This window comes from Zingiber officinale, chromosome 4A (assembly GCF_018446385.1).
Source record: "Zingiber officinale cultivar Zhangliang chromosome 4A, Zo_v1.1, whole genome shotgun sequence".
NCBI lineage: Eukaryota > Viridiplantae > Streptophyta > Magnoliopsida > Zingiberales > Zingiberaceae > Zingiber > Zingiber officinale.
In genome coordinates this window covers 124,395,383-124,413,059 of record NC_055992.1, presented here as the reverse complement: position 1 = coordinate 124,413,059, position 17,677 = coordinate 124,395,383, and the positions used below count along the sequence as shown (strand labels likewise).

At 38.9% G+C, this 17,677-nt stretch overlaps 4 protein-coding genes across 6 annotated transcripts; 3 read left to right on the top strand and 1 right to left on the bottom strand.

The window, feature by feature from the left end:
• The first annotated feature begins 808 nt into the window (after positions 1–808).
• On the top strand, positions 809–6,760 carry LOC121973626 (upstream activation factor subunit spp27-like). The gene is made up of 2 exons (XM_042525015.1): positions 809–1,212; positions 6,470–6,760. Exons 1-2 carry the CDS (start codon positions 907–909, stop codon positions 6,587–6,589), a joined length of 426 nt encoding a protein of 141 aa, XP_042380949.1. The 5' UTR covers positions 809–906; the 3' UTR covers positions 6,590–6,760.
• A 928-nt stretch (positions 6,761–7,688) lies between these two features.
• LOC121970949 (cyclin-A3-1-like) lies at positions 7,689–9,488 on the top strand. Of its 2 annotated transcripts, XM_042521984.1 has the most exons (7): positions 7,691–8,157; positions 8,241–8,473; positions 8,559–8,711; positions 8,793–8,826; positions 8,903–9,052; positions 9,128–9,262; positions 9,350–9,488. In XM_042521984.1, exons 1-7 carry the CDS (start codon positions 7,825–7,827, stop codon positions 9,419–9,421), a joined length of 1,110 nt encoding a protein of 369 aa, XP_042377918.1. In that variant the 5' UTR covers positions 7,691–7,824; the 3' UTR covers positions 9,422–9,488. The 2 variants fall into 2 exon arrangements, with proteins under 2 accessions (XP_042377917.1, XP_042377918.1); XM_042521983.1 differs by having other exon boundaries at positions 7,689–8,157; positions 9,128–9,421.
• Positions 9,244–11,793, bottom strand: LOC121970947 (pentatricopeptide repeat-containing protein At3g29230-like). The gene has a single exon (XM_042521979.1). The coding sequence runs from the start codon at positions 11,654–11,656 to the stop codon at positions 9,845–9,847; it is 1,812 nt and encodes a 603-aa protein (XP_042377913.1). The 5' UTR covers positions 11,657–11,793; the 3' UTR covers positions 9,244–9,844.
• Positions 11,794–11,889: 96 nt separating this feature from the next.
• Positions 11,890–17,445, top strand: LOC121970948 (cell division control protein 48 homolog B-like). 2 transcript variants are annotated; one of them, XM_042521980.1, is made up of 12 exons: positions 11,890–12,187; positions 13,627–13,671; positions 14,074–14,129; positions 14,226–14,375; positions 14,440–14,547; positions 14,665–14,764; positions 14,897–15,187; positions 15,277–15,446; positions 15,954–16,082; positions 16,360–16,453; positions 16,529–16,606; positions 16,711–17,445. In XM_042521980.1, exons 1-12 carry the CDS (start codon positions 12,044–12,046, stop codon positions 17,005–17,007), a joined length of 1,662 nt encoding a protein of 553 aa, XP_042377914.1. In that variant the 5' UTR covers positions 11,890–12,043; the 3' UTR covers positions 17,008–17,445. The 2 variants fall into 2 exon arrangements, with proteins under 2 accessions (XP_042377914.1, XP_042377915.1); XM_042521981.1 differs by having other exon boundaries at positions 12,073–12,187; positions 13,605–13,671.
• The last annotated feature ends 232 nt before the right edge of the window (positions 17,446–17,677 follow it).

The following is a 17,677-nucleotide window of genomic DNA, read 5'->3' as shown; positions in this document are numbered from 1 at the left end:
AATTGACACTTTAAATTTATTTAATCTACAAATAAAAATAAAAGGATGCCCTACTTTTCTAGAATACTACATTTAATGTAACAAATAATTTTAATAAAATTTAAATTATTTTGACAAGTTGATATATATTATTTTAGTATAATAATATTTAATATTTATAATTTAGGATTCGAGATTTTTAAATTTAGAATTCATCTATAACTAGGTAGTAGCTACTTTATATCTTATACGATTGTATAACTACTATTTAATATTTTTTATAACTGTATACAGTTATTTAGTATTGAGTATCTTCTACCACTAGAAGTAAAAATAATTTTAATAAAGTTTAAATAATTTGACTATAGAAAATATTTAAATGTAATAATATTTAAAATTTAAAATTTAAATTGTAACATTTAATTTTAATGTAGAAGCTATATAGTGATTTTCTAAAATGGTAATTAGTAACTTATACAATTATTTTAAAATAATTTTGATCAAATTAAAAAAATTGTAACCAAATTAATAAAAAAATATTTTAATATTATTTGATTAAAATAAAATAATTAATTTTTCACATTTTAATAACTAATATGCTACAACAATATTAAAAATAAAAGTATTATCTGAGATATCCTTTTCACTTTTTTTGAAAAAGGGCGGCCTTCGAACGATTTGATAAATTTGAACGTGCTTTTGTTTTTTACCCTTTGTTTTTTAGCGTCCATAATTTTCATCCTTTTGTAATTTCTCATACATGGGGAGGTGTTTTGATATTTTAACTAAGAAGAATCAAATACAAAGGAGTTTTCCAATTAAACCTCCAAAGCAGTCTCGAACCGCCCGCTTCCCAAACCCTCGTTTTTCCTTCTTATCCACTCCACTCATCGTACTCTCCGCAGCGACGCCTTATTCCCTTCTCCCATGTCGGTGACCATCCCCTCCGGTGGCCTCTCGGCTTCCTCCTTCGCGACTACGGACCGTCGCCTGTGCCGCTGGCCTGCTGTCTCCGTCTCCTTCGTTTCCAGCCGGCCGGCCGCGCCGGGGCCATTCGTTCGAGCGGCTTCCTCCTCCAAGCCTGGCACCGCAGCGGGAGTGAAGCCCGCAAAGGGCATCACCAAGCCCCGTCCTGTCTCTCCTGCCATGCAGGCGCTTGTCGGCGTGCCGGAAATCCCCCGCACCCAAGCCCTCAAGCTCATTTGGGCTTACATCAAGGAGCACAACCTTCAGGTTGCTACCGCCTTTCTTTTTTGTCTTCCCTCCCTACTTTACCAAAATCCTAGTTGTGTTTCGTGTTTGGGTCTTAGCCAAAGGTGTCCTTGATCTGACTATACATTTCTGTTCTAGCTGTACTGATACAGATTAAGCATGCATTTTTTTTCCTGTGATTTCTTTATGTGTTTGCTGAACAAGTATCTGAGGTTGCACTAGACAGGCACAGAATAACTTAGTATTTTATTAGGAGTCTTAGTTCCATGCATGATATGCTAATTTTCTGAGTTGAGATTACTCTAGCATCACTTGTTGGTATCATCGCTACTGAATAGCGCAAAGAGATTTAGATGATAGGATTGTCAAAATACAAAGAAACTTTGAGAAGCTGCGGCCGTCACCATGTGCCAAAGCCAAAACTTTTAAAAACCTTAGTACTGAGATAGATATATGGGTTTGGATTGTCAGATTAGTGATTTTGAAGTAAAGGATATTGGGGATTGTTCTTGGTTAAAATGCACACAACAACACATGGAAGTAACATTTGTATAAAAATTCAAATGATTACATTTTTGGGGTTGCTATGCCAAATGAAGTCCATGCAAAATTATGGATGATTAACTTTTATAGTTACTGAAAAAAACAGACTATAGGAAGCTTGAAACGTAGGAAGTCAGAGATATAATATCTTTGGTTGCAAGGGTATGATTTTGCAGACTACACGGACACATACCACAGTTTGATGGGAATTTGATGCGATGGCAGTCTATGCTATAATGCTTTGAATATGCAAATGATCACATGATGCCAATGTGCTGTCTTCAAGAATACATATTTTAGTCCCTTATGTGATGTTCCTCTTGGAAGATAAGAGGAATACATATACCTTCATTTGTATGTCCTTTATAAACAACAACAACAACAACCAAGCCTTTTCCCACTAGGTGGGGTCGGCTATATGAATCCTTTTACGCCATTGAGCTCTATCTCCTATTATATCATCATCTATATTTAAATAAACTTTATCTTGTTTTATTGTTGTTAACCAAGTCTTTTTTTGGTCTTCCTCTTCCTCGTTTGATATGTATGTTTATCATAGTTCACATCGCCTAACTGGAGCATTTATTGGTCGTCTAAGTACATGTCCGTACCATCTTAAACGTGTCTCTCGAAGTTTATCCTCAATAGATGCAACTCCGACTTTCTCTCTAATGCTTTTATTCCTTATTTTGTCCATCTTCGTATATCCACATAGGGGTGTCAAAAATGAACCCGACCCGACGACTCAATCCGAATCGACCAGAAAAAAATCAGGTTCGGGTTGGGCATTTTCGGGTTCGGGTTGGAGGGTTGGAGAGTTAAAAATTTTCGGGTCGGGTCGGGTTCGGGTTGACCCGAGTTGACCCAGGTTGACTTAAATATAGGGTTTTGTGGGGTTTTTTGGGGTTAAATCAAATTTTATTTTAAAAATTTAGATGTTTTTATGTATATTAATATCATGTTTGTATGATAATGATGGAGTATTGAGATAAAAGTGAAGAATTATAGGGAAAATAGCCCAAAAAAGTCGTTTTGAATCGGATTTTCGAGTTATATGGGTCGGGTTCGGGTTGGTTGGGTTCGGGTTCGGGTTTAGGTGTTTTGGGTTGAAGTTGGGTTCGGGTCGGGTTCGGGTTGGTTTAAAAAAAAACAAAAACAACCCGACCCAACCCGACCAGACCCACCCGAATTGATACCCCTATGTCCACACATCCACCTTAGCATCCTCATCTCTGCAACTCTCATCTTATGCTCATGTGCTTGAGTCATAACCCAACATTCAGCTCCATATAACATAGCAGGTCTAACAGCGGTTTTATAGAACTTACCTTTAAGTTTAAGAGGTATTTTACGATCACATAAAACACCCGACGCTCCCTTCCATTTCACCCATCCTGCTTGTATTCTATTAAGACGTCTCTCTCAATCCCTCCATCATTTTGTAAAAATGATCCTAAATGTTTAAATCTCTCGGTTCCGGGCAACTCGTCCTCTACTATTATAACAATTGTTCCATTACTTCTAATATTGCTAAATTTAAATTCCATATATTCTGTCTTTACTCTATTAACCTTAAAAACCTTTCACTTCTAGTGTTTTCCAGCAAGATTCAAGTTTAACATTACTCTAACGTGTCTCATGTACCAAAACAATATCAGCTGCAAATAATATGCACCGTAGTACTGGAGCACTGGATCTTGGATGTGTTTAGTGAGTTCATCCATGATTAGTGTAAAAAGATAGGAACATAGAGCTGATCCTTTATATAACTTATTTTTATGAGAAACGTTTCGGTTAATCCGCCTAAAGTTTTCACTTTTGTCATTATATCCTCATACATATCCTTAATTAGTTGAATATATACTATGTTAACACCTCTCTTTTCTATAATTTTTCTTGAGACTCAATCATAAGTTTTTTTCTAGGTCGATAAATATTATGTGCAAGTCTTGCTTTTGTTCCAATACTTTTTAATTAATTATCTAAAAAAATGTATAGCTTCGACTTTCTAGGGTATAAATCCAAATTGATTCTCGGTAATCGTGGTCTCCTTTCTTAATCTTTTTTCTATTACTTTTTCCCAAAGTTCATAGTATGACTCATTAGTTTAATACCCCTATAGTTTGCACAATTTTGTATGTCTCCTTGTTCTTATATAAGGGAACTAGAGTACTTATCCTCTATTGATCAGACATTCTTTTTGTTTTCAATATCATGTTAAATAATTTTGTAAGTCATTCAATACCTTGTTTCTTAAGCACTTCCATACCTTTATCGGAATATCATCTGGTCCAACGACTTTTCCATTGTGCATCTCATTTAAAGTTTGTTTTATTTCTGATGTTTGAATTCTACGATAAAAATTAAAATTTCTATGCTCATTTGACCTAATTAAATTACCTAAATTAAGTTGATCACCTAAACCTTCATTAAAAAGTTGATGAAAATACCTTTTCCACCGCTCTTTTATTTCTCCATCATTTACTAATACTCTATTACATTCATCTTTAATACATTTTATTTGGCTAAGATCTCTTGTTTTCCTTTCTCTCACTTTAGCTATTCTATAAATATCTCTTTCCCCTTCTTTTGTATCCAATTTTTGATATAATCGTTCAAAAGTTTCATTGTTTGCTTCACTCACTACTTTCTTAGCTTTTTTCTGGGCTATTGTATATTTTTTTAAGTTTTCCTCGTTCTTACAAATATATAATTCCTTATAAGCTATTCGTTTTTCCTTTACTTTCTCTTGTACTTTCGCATTCCACCACCAAGATTCTTTACTTAGTGGTGCATGTCCCTTTGACTCACCGAGCACACTCTTAGCTACTATTTTTAACTTTGATGCCATCTTATCCCATGTTGTATTAGAGTCATCGTATATTTCACCTAATGCTTGTACTTCTACCTTCTCCTTAAATATATTTTGTTTCCCATCCTTTAACTTCCATCACTTAATTCTAGAAATTGTATATATTCTTTTTCTATTGATACTATATTTGAGGCGCATATCCAACACTACTACCCTATGTTGGGTAGTTAAACTTTCTCCAGGGATGACTTTGCAATCTTTACAAATCTTTCTATCATTCTTTCTAACCATAAGAAAGTCAATTTGCGATTTATTATTCCTACTTTTGAATGTGACTAATTGTTCTTCTCTTTTCTTAAAAAACGTATTAGCTAATATAAGGTCATATGCCATCGCAAAATCTAATATAGTTTTCCCTTCCTCATTCCTCGTTTCAAACCCATAACTCCCATGTACTCTCTCATATTCTTCATTTTTTACTCCGACATGCCCATTTAGATCACCTCCTATTAAAATCATTTCACTTGGTGGAATATTTTGTAATATTTCATCTAAATTCTCTCAAAACCTTGATTTGGTAGTTTCATCTAATCCTACTTGTGGTGCATATACGCTAATTATGTTCATAGTTTCTTTCGCCACTATTATTTTAAGGGCTATAATTCTATCCCCTTTTCTAACTACTTCTACAACTTCATTCTTTAACAAATTATCTACAATGATACCCACTCAATTTCTTGTTTTATTATTTCCAGTGTATCATAACTTAAAACCCGAGTTCTCTATCATCTTTGCCTTCTCGCCTATCCATTTTGTCTCTTGTACACACAAAATACTAATTTTTCTCCTAATCATCATATCTACTACCTCCATTGATTTAAAGAGTTCTTATATTCCATGTTCCAAATCTTAGATTATTAGTTTTCCTATCATATTTGTTCTTATCTAACCTATGGTGTGAGAACTTTTGCCTATTTAACACTACACCCAAGTTCTCATGGAGATGTAGCGGTCCTTGCTGAGACGTTACAGTCGGACTGTAACGCGAACTCTTACATATTTATCACTACACCCGAGTTCTGGAGATGTAGCGGTCCTTGCCGAGACGTTACAGTCGGACCCTGCAACGCGTTCCTTCCGGGGAACAACCTAGCATTAGCACAATAATTTAATGGATTCATTCATTGAATATTTGTCATAGTTTGACGCTGGTTGGCAACCTAACGCAACCCTCCTACTTTATCCGGGCTTGGGACCGGCCATCATGGGCGGAGTTTTGTATGTCCTTTATGTGGCTAACTATGAATTTTAAGACATATAAAATTCGTTGGCTAACTATGAATTTTATGTGTCTTAAAATTCATGACATATAAAATTCATAGTTAGCCAACGACATTCAATTAATGTTTTGCATATTGAGGTCTTCAAGTATGCCATCAGAACAAGGTTGTTTGGTAACATTTTTATAAATCAAGAAGAATTTGCATTATAATGAACCTGTGTTTATTTCAATTAAATCATGTTTTCATTTACAGATGGTTGCTTTGACTTAAAATAAACTCCTGGTAGTTCGTTGTAATTGTTGCAGTATTTACTCCCTGTGCTTTCCTGTTTCTCTCTTTATATTAAAATGTGTATTGTCATGGTTGATACTAGATACATTCAAAATTTATTTTCTTTGTTACCTTTTTTACTGCCCCATGGCACTAAACATTTGCAACGTCTTGTAGAATTAGGATTGATCCTTGTTTACTACAATAGATCTTCATAAATATTATAGTATAGGTGATTTTTACTATGCTCTCTCTCTCTCTCTAATGCATTTGCCATTAATCTCCTGGTGGTTTAAGTAGATTCTGCCAAGCTTCTAGCTGATATTAATTTTCTATTAGATTGTTCTATAATGCAAGGCTTGTTTCGCAGGATCCAAATGACAAGAAGGTAATCATATGCGATGAGAAACTAAAAGCTATTTTCGGTGGGAAAGATCGAGTCGGGTTTCTGGAAATAGCAGGGTTGATTACCCCTCACTTTGCAAAGTGAAAAAGTACTATGACATTAGCTAGTTTTTGGTGTATGGATGACTATAAGTTCTTGTCATAACTTATCCATGGACCAACAAGTTATTTGTTCTGTTTTTTTTTTTTTGGTCTTATTTTCCTATGCTAATGACTAAAATACAGTTCTATCTTATGGACTTAGTTGTATGGCTAATCCTGATCCTCTATCTTATCTACCTTTAGATTCTCATGTCCATTGTTGGCTGGCTAATTTTGCAAGTATGATATCTTCATTTGTGGCTTTCAATCATTAAACTTGCCGTTGAATAACTTAACACTGTAAAGCCCCAAACTGCTAACTCTGCTTTTTTAGCCGTTTACTTTGGTCTCTTTTTTATAATTCATTTTTTATAAATTTGAGATTAATATTTTTTTAAAATGCCATTCAAGGTTTTATTGATATTGGAAGTGGAACATCCTATAATATTTTTTGTTTTGTTACCGAAATGTCAGATCAAACTTCGAAGTGTAGATCAATTTTGATAAATTTGTTTTTTTTTAATTTTCTCTTTGCAAGAAACGCAGAGTGAGAGCAAAATATTATTATATTATTTTATACAAACTATTAATTCTAATATAATTAGAAGAAATACATGAATCTACTAGATTATTTTTTTACGAATTTATAAGAGAAAATTTTGAAAAAAAATTCTGGAAACCAAGCCAGAAATCTTCTGGAGTTTTTTTTATCATATATATATATATATATATATATATATATATATATATATATATATATTGTAAAAAGTTTCCGTTCCTATGAAAATTGTTTATGTTTAGAATTATTAGCATCATCACAATCTAATTCCCCATTCGGCGCGTATCAATTTGCCACGTCAATCGGACACAATCTAACGCAGATTCACCCGCAATCCAGCGAACCGAACCGGGTGGCGTCGCTCCATGAACCGCGGGGTTGGCGGCGCGTGAAACCCAAATCTAATCGATCCAAACTGTTTCGATTTTTTCTCCTCCTCGAAATTTCATTCCCTCCCGCCACTCGCCGCCGCGCGCGACGACTTGAATCCGCAAACCTTTATTTTACCCCAAATCCTGAGATTTTCCACCTCCAAATTTGATTTCGAACTCCTCCACTTCCATCGATCCCCTAACCGCCCTCCCGATTTCTAATCGCTCGTAAAAAAAAAAGGCGCACTTCGTTTTCCCCGCGCGGTTTTCTCTCTATACAAATCCCCCTCATCCCCCTCCACAACATCCATGGCGGACAAGGAGAACTGCGCCCCTCACCTCACCTCCTTCACCGCCGCCTCCAAGAGAGTCGCCGCCTTCGCCTATGATGCCGATCCTCACCGCGCAACCAAAAAGATACGCGTCGAGCTGGTCGATCTTCCCTTCCTCTCCAACGCCGCCCCTCTCCTTATACCCAGTCCTCCCACCCCGCCGCTTCACAGGCCCAATTTGCAGCATCGGAGTAGGGAGGCGCAGGGCTCTGTTATCGCTCCGACGGTTAATTCATACTCGTCAGAACCGGGTTCCAGAATCGATGAGCCTTATGCTTCGGACATCTATCGCTACCTCAGATCTAAGGAGGTTAGGTTCATGGCAACATTTTTTTTTGCTTAGATCAAAGGTAAAATCGATACTAAATGTCGCTGCCTTCGTTGAATTCCCAGGTCGATGCCAAGAACAGGCCAGTGGCAAACTACATGGCGACAGTTCAGAAGGACATCGACGTCAATATGAGGGCGGTTCTGGTGGATTGGCTCGTTGAAGTAGCAGAGGAATACAAGCTGCTATCTGAAACCGTTTACCTCTCTGTCTCGTACATTGATCGATTCCTCTCTTTCAACGCCATCAAAAAGCCGAATCTGCAGCTCCTTGGCGTGACCTCCATGCTCATTGCCTCGTAAGTTCCAACAGCCTCTCTTAACTGACTGCCGTTCAGCTGCTATCCATTTCTGATTTACTGATAAAAAGAGAAAAAATTGCAGGAAGTATGAAGAGGTCGATCAGCCCACTGTCGAAGAGTTTTGTTACATCACGGATAATGCTTACACGTCGGAACAAGTTGTGAAACTGGAGAGCGACATTCTAAATTTTCTCAAGTTTGAGTTGGGAAATCCTACCATCAACACTTTCTTGAGGTATTGGTTTTGTCTATTTTAACTTCTACCCTGTTGTCAGTGTGTATGCATCTAATCAAATCCATTGATTCCTTGTTCTAGGATATTTTCTCAGGCTGGTCGGGAAGATGAAAAAGTGAGTATCTTTTGAAAAATTAGTTGTTACAGTACTGTGCTATACAATTTGCTGATGGTTCTTCAAACTTTTGCAGTATCCACCTCTGAAGCTAGAGTTCTTGAGTTGTTTCCTTGCTGAATTGAGTTTGTTGGATTATGGATGCCTCCAATTTTTGCCATCTCTAGTTGCTGCTTCAGTTGTCTTTGTTTCTAGATACACTATTGATGTAGAAAGACATCCTTGGGTAAGACAATTACTTTGAGCTAGATCTATGTTATAACTAAATTTTGTCAATAACTAAATTCTTTTTAATTTGCAGAGCAAGAAATTAATTGAGTGCACTGGCTATAATGGAGTTGAACTGAAAGATTGTGTCCATGCTCTACTTGATCTGCAACTGAAAAACAAAGCTCCTGGCTTGGTTGCTATCAGAGATAAATACAATCAACACAGAGTAAGTTTATCTAATGAGGCAAAAGTGTATCAATGCAGCTGTTGTGGTTACCATAAGCCTTATGTTTTAACTTGTGTTATTTTTCAGTTCAAGTGTGTGTCTTCATTGGTTCCTTCTGCTGATGTGCCTGCAATCTACTTTGAGGAGCCCAAGGAATAATGTCTCTGAGAAATGTAATACTGTTTCCAGTTCTCAGCAACATTGCCACTTCCCTGTGATTGAGTGAAGCAGAGAGCTTGAAATGATTGCTCCGAGTGATATTGTTGCTATTTATGTCTTAATCTGGTTGTTTCCCAGATGAGCCATCGGCCTTTTTTGATTGCAGTTTTGTTTGTAGAGGGAATCCCTTTTCAAGGGTATTATAGATGGGTAACCTCACATCAAGCTCAATCCTGTGTGAATATGAGAAAATGTATTCTTGTATGTTGATGCCATTAATTAATAGCATGATGATTTATGTTCAAAGAAAAGAAATCGCTGAGAGATTGCTGAATCTTCTATGCCCACAATGCTGTGAACTTCTTAGAAATAAATTCTTTTTTTTTTTGTTCTTCTCCACATTGATAGCAGAAATCACCATCTTTATTGCGGTAACATTGCCATTTCCTTTGGAGCATGGCCAACTTGCACAATGTGATGGCTCAACTTATCAAGCATCTTAAAAATTCTAGTTGTTTGTGGATGTTTTCTATCCCCTGCAGTGAACTCATGCACTGTATCACCGAGCTCGATCCAACTCGAGCCTGCTGGCTTTGGCCTTCCTATACCTTTCATCTTGGTCCTTGCCTTTGCCACTCCTTCCCATTGTTTTGCAGCTGCATAAATATTTGACAATATTGCATAATTCCCAGCATCAGAAGGTTCAAATTTTACCAACTGATTAACTGCCTCCTCTGCAAGACCAACATTGTTATGGAGCCTGCAAGCATTCAAAAGGCTGCACCATATGATTGCATTGGGCTCAGAAGGCATTGTCTTTGCGAGGTGGAACGCCTCATGAAGAAACCCAACGCGTCCTAAAACGTCAATCATACAACCATAGTGCTCAATCTGAGGCACAATGCCATAGTCTGTTTCCATGCTGTAAAAGAAAGAGCGAGCATCTTCGACGAGTCCCATGTGTGTGCAAGCACAAAGAACGCCGATGAATGTCACAGCATTAGGCCTGATGCCTTCCATCTTCATCCGGGCAAACAGAGACAGAGCTCTCTTTCCATGCCCATGCACGGCTAGCCCTTGGATCACACAATTCCAGGACACTAAATCTCTGTCAACCAATTCTTTGAATACACTCCAAGCTTTGTCGATACAGCCACACTTGGAGTACATATCGATCAGCGCATTTGATACATGAGTAGACAATCTCAGTTTACTTCTTTTCACATAGGAATGAATTCTTTTGCCAAGGGAAAGCAAGCCAGATTCAGCACAAGCAGCCAATATGCTTACAGTAGCGGCAACATCGAATTCAAGGCTTGCCTCCTCCATCTGATCCAACAAGCGAGAGGCTTCCTTTGCTTGCCCTTTCTCAGCATATCCAGTTATGATGATGGTCCAAGTGACCAAGTTTTTAACAGGCATTTTATCGAACAGATCCCTCGCCATTTCCAGGTCCCCTGACTTGCAATATCCTGACAATATCGTCGACCATGACACCACATTCCTCTCAGGCATTCTACCAAACAAGTCGAAAACACTCTCCATCTCACCGGCTTTAGCAAGTCCATCCAACAAAGTGTTCCAGCTGATGATATCCCTCTCTGGCATTTCATCGAACAGCTGTCGGGCCTCGGCGACCTCTCCAGCTCTAACTGCTCCGGCAAGGATTGAATTCCACGATACAACATCCTTTTCGGGCATTCCATCGAATACCTTTTTAGCTTCCGCGAAGCCTGCAGCGCTAGTCTTGGAGTATGAGTCAATGAGAGCGTTGGGAACAAAGATGTCCGATAAAAACCCAAACTTTAGAACATGAGCGTGGATCATTAGGACGCGGGAGAACGAGGAGGTCCCGGAGCAGCCACGAAGTAAGCACGAGTAGGTGAATTTGTCAGGAAAAATGCCATCTTTCTGCATCTGACAGAATGTGGAGAAGGCCAAGGAAGGCTGGGAGTTGTCGGCGAATGCGCGGATGAGTACGTTGTAGAGGTGGGCATTGGGGAAGGGGACCTGGCGAAAGACGGCGACGGCGGGGAGGACCTGGCGGCAGAGAGAGTAGGCGGAGATGAGCTTAGGGGCGACGAAGAGGTCGCGGTGGAGGTCCGCCTTGAGGATCTGTGCCTGGATTTGGCGCAGGTGGTCGTAGTCGGAGCAGCGGTGGAGGTCGACGAGCTTCTGTTCGAGGAGGCGGCGGTGAGAAGTCCACTGCGGCGGGCGGAGGGAGAGTACGGACATGGAGAATGCGAAGCTTCGCCGCGAGCAGCGGCGGCGCTCGGGTTCGTCGACGTGACTATACCTTTTCTTCGCCGGACGAAGCGATTGGCTACACGAGAATTGTAGGGATCAAAAGCGGCCACAAGCACCCGTTTATTAAAAATCCGTTGCAATAACTAAACGGATCCACGACCTTTCTCGAATTGCTTTATAGCAAAATCCGAACCGCTCGCTGGGTTACAAAACATCGAGCGGACGGGAGCAAGCCGACGGAGCCGCCGCCATCGGCCGCCTTTTCACCCCCGCGCCGCTCTCCTCCTCCTCCCTTCCATCCCTTGGCTGATTCCGTCCCGTAGCTTGCTTTCCACTCTTGCTCTCCTTCGCTAGCGAACTACCTCCCCTTCTTTGATGGAGGGAAACGGTAGCAGAAAGGAGGGAGTTTGGAGAGCTGAGGATGAAATTGCTGGTAATAGCAGGGCCATTCAAGCCCTTCGAGAGCTTATAATTTATCCTTTTATCTATGCCGAGGAAGCGCGCGATCTTGGGCTCAAGGTTGCTTCTTTCCCCATCTTTTGTTGTGTCTTGTAAGAATATTTTTTTGTATTATATATAGAATCTAAAATTGCCCCTTATGCTAGAAACAAATTTTACATATGTCTAGCTTGTTACATAGACTATAAAAGCAATGTGCAGAAGTATAATATTTGAAAATTTTGTCGATGTGAACAGAAGGTAGCCGGCAATGAAAACACTTTAAACGACTCGATAGTGGTTATTATTCTAGCTAAGTGATGACAGGGCAACAACGAGAGACACTAGATGATCTGTTATTGATTGATTTTTTCGCTTGAGAGGAAAGTAGGTGATGAAACCTCTAGCATTAGAGCAAATGAGGCATGAGAAGAGATTGAGAAGGATATACAATTTTTGTCATCGTTGTTGTCTTGCATGAAGTGCAACAAAACATAAAGAAAGCAATATGGCCTGTAGTGTTAGCGTGTGTGATTAGGATGCATATGAAAAAAAATATGTCTATGAGACACACATCAAGAATGAGTAGGGAAAAAAGAGACTGAGTTAGACACCTTCCTCCATCACCCACTCATCTTCGTTATTTTTCTTTCTTTGTAATAAACCAAGTGTAAGAATTGCTTGAAGTATAGCAGAACATTGGTGTGACTAATGCATGCCTTGCACACGATGTGTTACTTCCTTTACACTATTGCACTACATGCATAGTAACAATGATGACAAAGATTATGTCCCCACGAGAGACGGGCAGATGATCATTGCATGGGGCGTTGCCACCAAGAGGTTTGGAGGTCAATTCCGGCAGCGAAATGCTTGCCAGATTCCTGCCCTCCTCCATGCAATGGTCACTGTTCAAGGGCAAAGCCACCCGTGATTTAACTCTCTATAAATGACTGTGGGACCAATCGTGTGGGGGTGCCTGAAGTCAATGTATGACCTTTAGCCACCAATGATGACAAAGATTATATCTTTCAACTCAATCACTTTAATCCATCACCTATTTTTTACTCAAGTGGAGAAATTGACCGATATCGTCGTCTAAAGTGCCTCTCGCTACTGCCCCTTTATCACATATTGAGGCGGAGAATGACTGAAATGCTTTCACTGCCACTCACCTAGTGTCGATGTTGATGGAACTTTCAAGGATCATGGTTTCTTTAGGATATTTTTTTCTAATTTTGTAATAGGATAGACATAGTATCTATGCTTTAGCTCGAGGACGAGCAATATATAAAATAAAATATAGCCTATTCTAAATCATACCTTTCTTATGAATATATTTAGATGAAATTAATTATTTAAATAAAACTATTCATATTTAGGTTTTTATATTATGTCTATAAATCATGTAACCAGTCTGTATCAAATACAGTTCAAGTTGACCTTTGGGAGATCACTAGTTTCATTTTCAGTAAACTGTATCTTCTTCCTTTCGTAGCTTATTTTGCAACATCTTGTAGTGGCCAAGAGGGTTGCTTCTTTATGGTCCGCCAGGCACAGGAAAGGTAACCAATCACCTCTTCTACTCAAAGTAGTCCTTTTACCTATATAATTATTGCCTGTGGCATTTTTAACATTGTTTCATTTTCAGTTAAACAAAAAACAGATGATAGTTTTTGGGGTTATGAATTTTCTCTATCATTTTGGCCTAATAGAATGCAATTACTATGGTGAAAAAGTTTGTGGTGGTGTTAGTGTAGGTTGATTTATCATGAAACTTCTGATATAGCATGGTAAAAAAAATTACTTTTTAATGTTTATTTCAAACTGACCATAGTGCAATATGCTGGGGTTGATTTAGTGTTTGTAGCTCAGTAGTGCAATTGAACACTTGACCATGATCTTCCTATGTCAAAGCTATTGGGATGTAGTTTCACTTTACTAATTTGATATTTTCCATGTCTCAGACTAGTCTGGTGAAAGCTATTGTTCACGAATGTGATGGACATTTGACAATGATCAGGTAATGTAGAAGAGTCTTTAAAGAAACGAGGCTTATCATATACTCTCGCCTTATATGTATGTTGTTCTTTCGTTCTCATGTGTGTATTCTCTGCAGTCCATATTCTGTTCATAAATCATATGCTGGAGAAAGTGAAAAGTTCTTAAGAGAATCATTTACTAAAGCTTATTCATATGCGTCATCAGGGAAGCCATCTGTCATTTTCATTGATGAAATTGATGCCATTTGTCCCCATCGCAGTTCTAGGTATCTCTTGTGTCTGAAGTACTTTTTTTTTTTTCTGTCTGTGGATTGACCTTTGTTTGGGCAGGAGAGAGCAAGAAACTCGAATAGTAGGTCAGCTTCTTACTTTGATGGATGGAAATAAGTCTCGATCCAAATCTCTCCCTCACATAGTTGTTGTAGCATCCACTAACCGGTTAGTGTTAAGCAGGGAATATTAGATACAACTATTTTTGTGTACTTCTGCATCTGTGCAAATTGCCTTGTTTTATGAAGCTAAGTGTTAGTTGCTTGCTTAATCGTGTCTCAATAGAGTGGATGGAATCGATCCAGCATTGCGCAGGCCTGGGCGCTTTGATTCGGAGATTGAAGTTACACTTCCGACAATGGAAGAACGCCTTCAGATTCTTGAGGTATGGTTTGATTATATATTTCCTGACAAAACTCTTCTTTGATATCTTGCTAGATTTGTCCTGACATTTTTTTTGTAAATTGAAAGATGTGTTAGCCTTATCTTTGCAAGTTATTGTCATAATTTTATTCAGCTCTACTCCAAGAATTTTCAACTGGATGACAATGTTGATCTGCAAGCAATTGCCACCTCCTGTAATGGCTACGTTGGTGCTGATTTAGAGGCCCTTGTCCGAGAGGCTTCTAGGTTTGCACATCGCAGATTGTCAGGAACAATTCCTGGTGGAGATGGAGCTACAATTGTCATAAAGATGGAAGATTGGGAGTCTGCTAGATCTGAGGTTTGTCCAAGTGTAACAAAAGGTATCACTGAGGAGGTCACAAAAGTGTCATGGGATGATATTGGAGGATTAAAAGATTTGAAGGTTAAGTACATTGTTTATTCAATCTATCAAATATTTACCGAGCATCATTATCTAACTAGGTTGGCAAACGGTCTTGTTGTCTGAAACAGAAAAAACATAAACAGGCAGTTGAATGGCCTATTAAGCATGCTGATGCATTTGCAAGACTAGGAATATCACCAGTTCGAGGAGTTCTGTTACATGGGCCACCGGGGTGCTCAAAGACCACCCTTGCTAAGGCTGCCGCTACTGCTTCCCAAGCCTCATTCTTTTCCTTGAGGTTACCTTTTACATCTCAATGAATCCATTTTTTGACTGATACACTTAAATTTCAGTGCCGCAAATCTGTTATGGCAAAGCAATCAAAACAGTAATCAACTTGAAAAATGTTTACTGCATCTATAGAATATTTTTTACTTGCCAAAGTCTTTTCCCCTGGAATCTTCCTATATTCGTCTGGATTAAAACCTCTTTTCTCAATTGGATTACTGTCCATATAGTCAAACCTAGATTTTTTTTTCGATATTTCTCTTGCAGGGATTTGGAAGGCCAGTGCTTGTGGTTGCATTGCAATGAAGTCTATGGGAACCGAGTTCATATGTCCACTCTATATTTTATTTAGCTATCTTATTTAGATGGTATTAACCAAGAGAAATAGACTTGCTTATTTCTGTTTAATGGAATGGATGAATTTCATTTTGTCTGATTCAGCTGGTTCCTTTTCTCTATTTCCTTTTCTCTTTGGTCTTTTACTTTATATCTTGGATAAATTTTAGTTATTGCGCAGCGGTGCAGAGCTGTATTCTAAGTATGTCGGAGAAGGGGAAGCATTGTTGCGGAGAATATTTCAGAAGGCGCGTCTTGCTGCGCCTAGCATCATTTTCTTTGATGAGGTCGATTCAATTGCTCCAAAACGGTAAACATACATTTCGATAATCTAAACCATTTAGGATACAATGACTTGATGATCTCACATCCCTTTGAAAAGAATTCAGAAATTTTCCCCTCTAGGTGCATTCCGGTCCCATCTTCATATCCTTTCTCTCATGCATGCACATAATCTAGGTTTAATCGTAATATGAAGTTTTCGGTAGCATCTTTTGCTGCTCACAAGGATTCTTGAAATATATGCGCATGGTTGCTCTGCTTTTAGATCACTAATTTATGTTCGAGTTTGGTTAATGTTTCGGTAGCGGCCATGGTGAAAACTCAGGCAGTAACGTCAACGTTGGAGAAAGACTACTGACTACCTTACTGACTGAAATGGATGGTTTAGAGGAAGCTACGGTAAGTCCATACCATCCTCAGTTAATGGTGCTCAACTATAGCTGATTTGTTCGGTTTGTGTCCTGCCACTCTCAGGGAATTGTCGTCTTAGCTGCAACAAATCGACCCGATGCGATAGATGCTGCTCTTTTGCGTCCTGGTCGTTTTGATTCAGTATCCCCGCATAACCCATACATCGTTTTCCCTTTTTCTTCATCATGGTTTTATAGTTGGCGGCATCTCTTATTTCCGATGTAATGATTTTGTTTGTGCTCTAGGTGCTGTATGTACCGCCACCTGATGCTGAAGGCCGGCATGAAATATTACGCATCCACACAAAGCAGATGAAGCTAGGGGAAGATGTCGATCTCCAAAAGATTGCAGAATGTACTGATCTTTTCACTGGGGCAGATCTTGAAGGACTGTGTAGAGAGGCAGGCATCGCGGCACTCAGAGAAGATAAATCTACCGAATTTGTCAGTGACCGGCATTTCCAAATCGCAAGAGATGCTCTCAGGCCTTCCCTGACTCAATCAAAGGTCGATGAATATGCCAGGGCAAAGTTCCATAGATGAAACTTTTATTTGTTTATCCGACAGCATATAGTTAAGTCGCCCAACTCTCAATTCAGTTGAGTCGGCAAGATCAGCAGCGGCCGCAGCCTGCTCCAAAGTCCTTACTATTGGACTAAGATGGAGAGGGAAAAAAACAAGAATTGATAAACTAGATGCAATCAGAATGATGAATAATTTACAAGTCCAAATCCAAGAGAATAATTGATGAATTATGATCTTGTTTCTTCTTCTCCATGACCTTCCTCCAACAGTTTTGATCCATTGACATGGCATTGTCATCCAAGCTGCAGAAGGGGGAAAAAAAAAAGAACAAGGATCAGTTGGACGCATGGAATATTAGGATAATTACTAAATCTAAATCGATCGCGTAATTTCAAAAATAATGTCTATTGTGAACTTTGTAACTTTTAGAATGCAATCAAGTGTTTTGAGAAACAACTTTGTCTTGTACCATATAAAAACGTTACAAATCTAGGGAGCCCCGGTCCATTGACCTGGGGCATATTTGGTAGTTCCAACGGAGGGTCAAATTAATATCTAACTACTTGGGTTATCCGGCCTGACTCTTTAACCGCCTGACTCGATTTCTTAGCTCCATGCCCTCCCGACCTCTAAAGGCCTTCGGCTTCTTCACCTCTCGACCACTAAATGTCTCTCTATTTCTTAACCT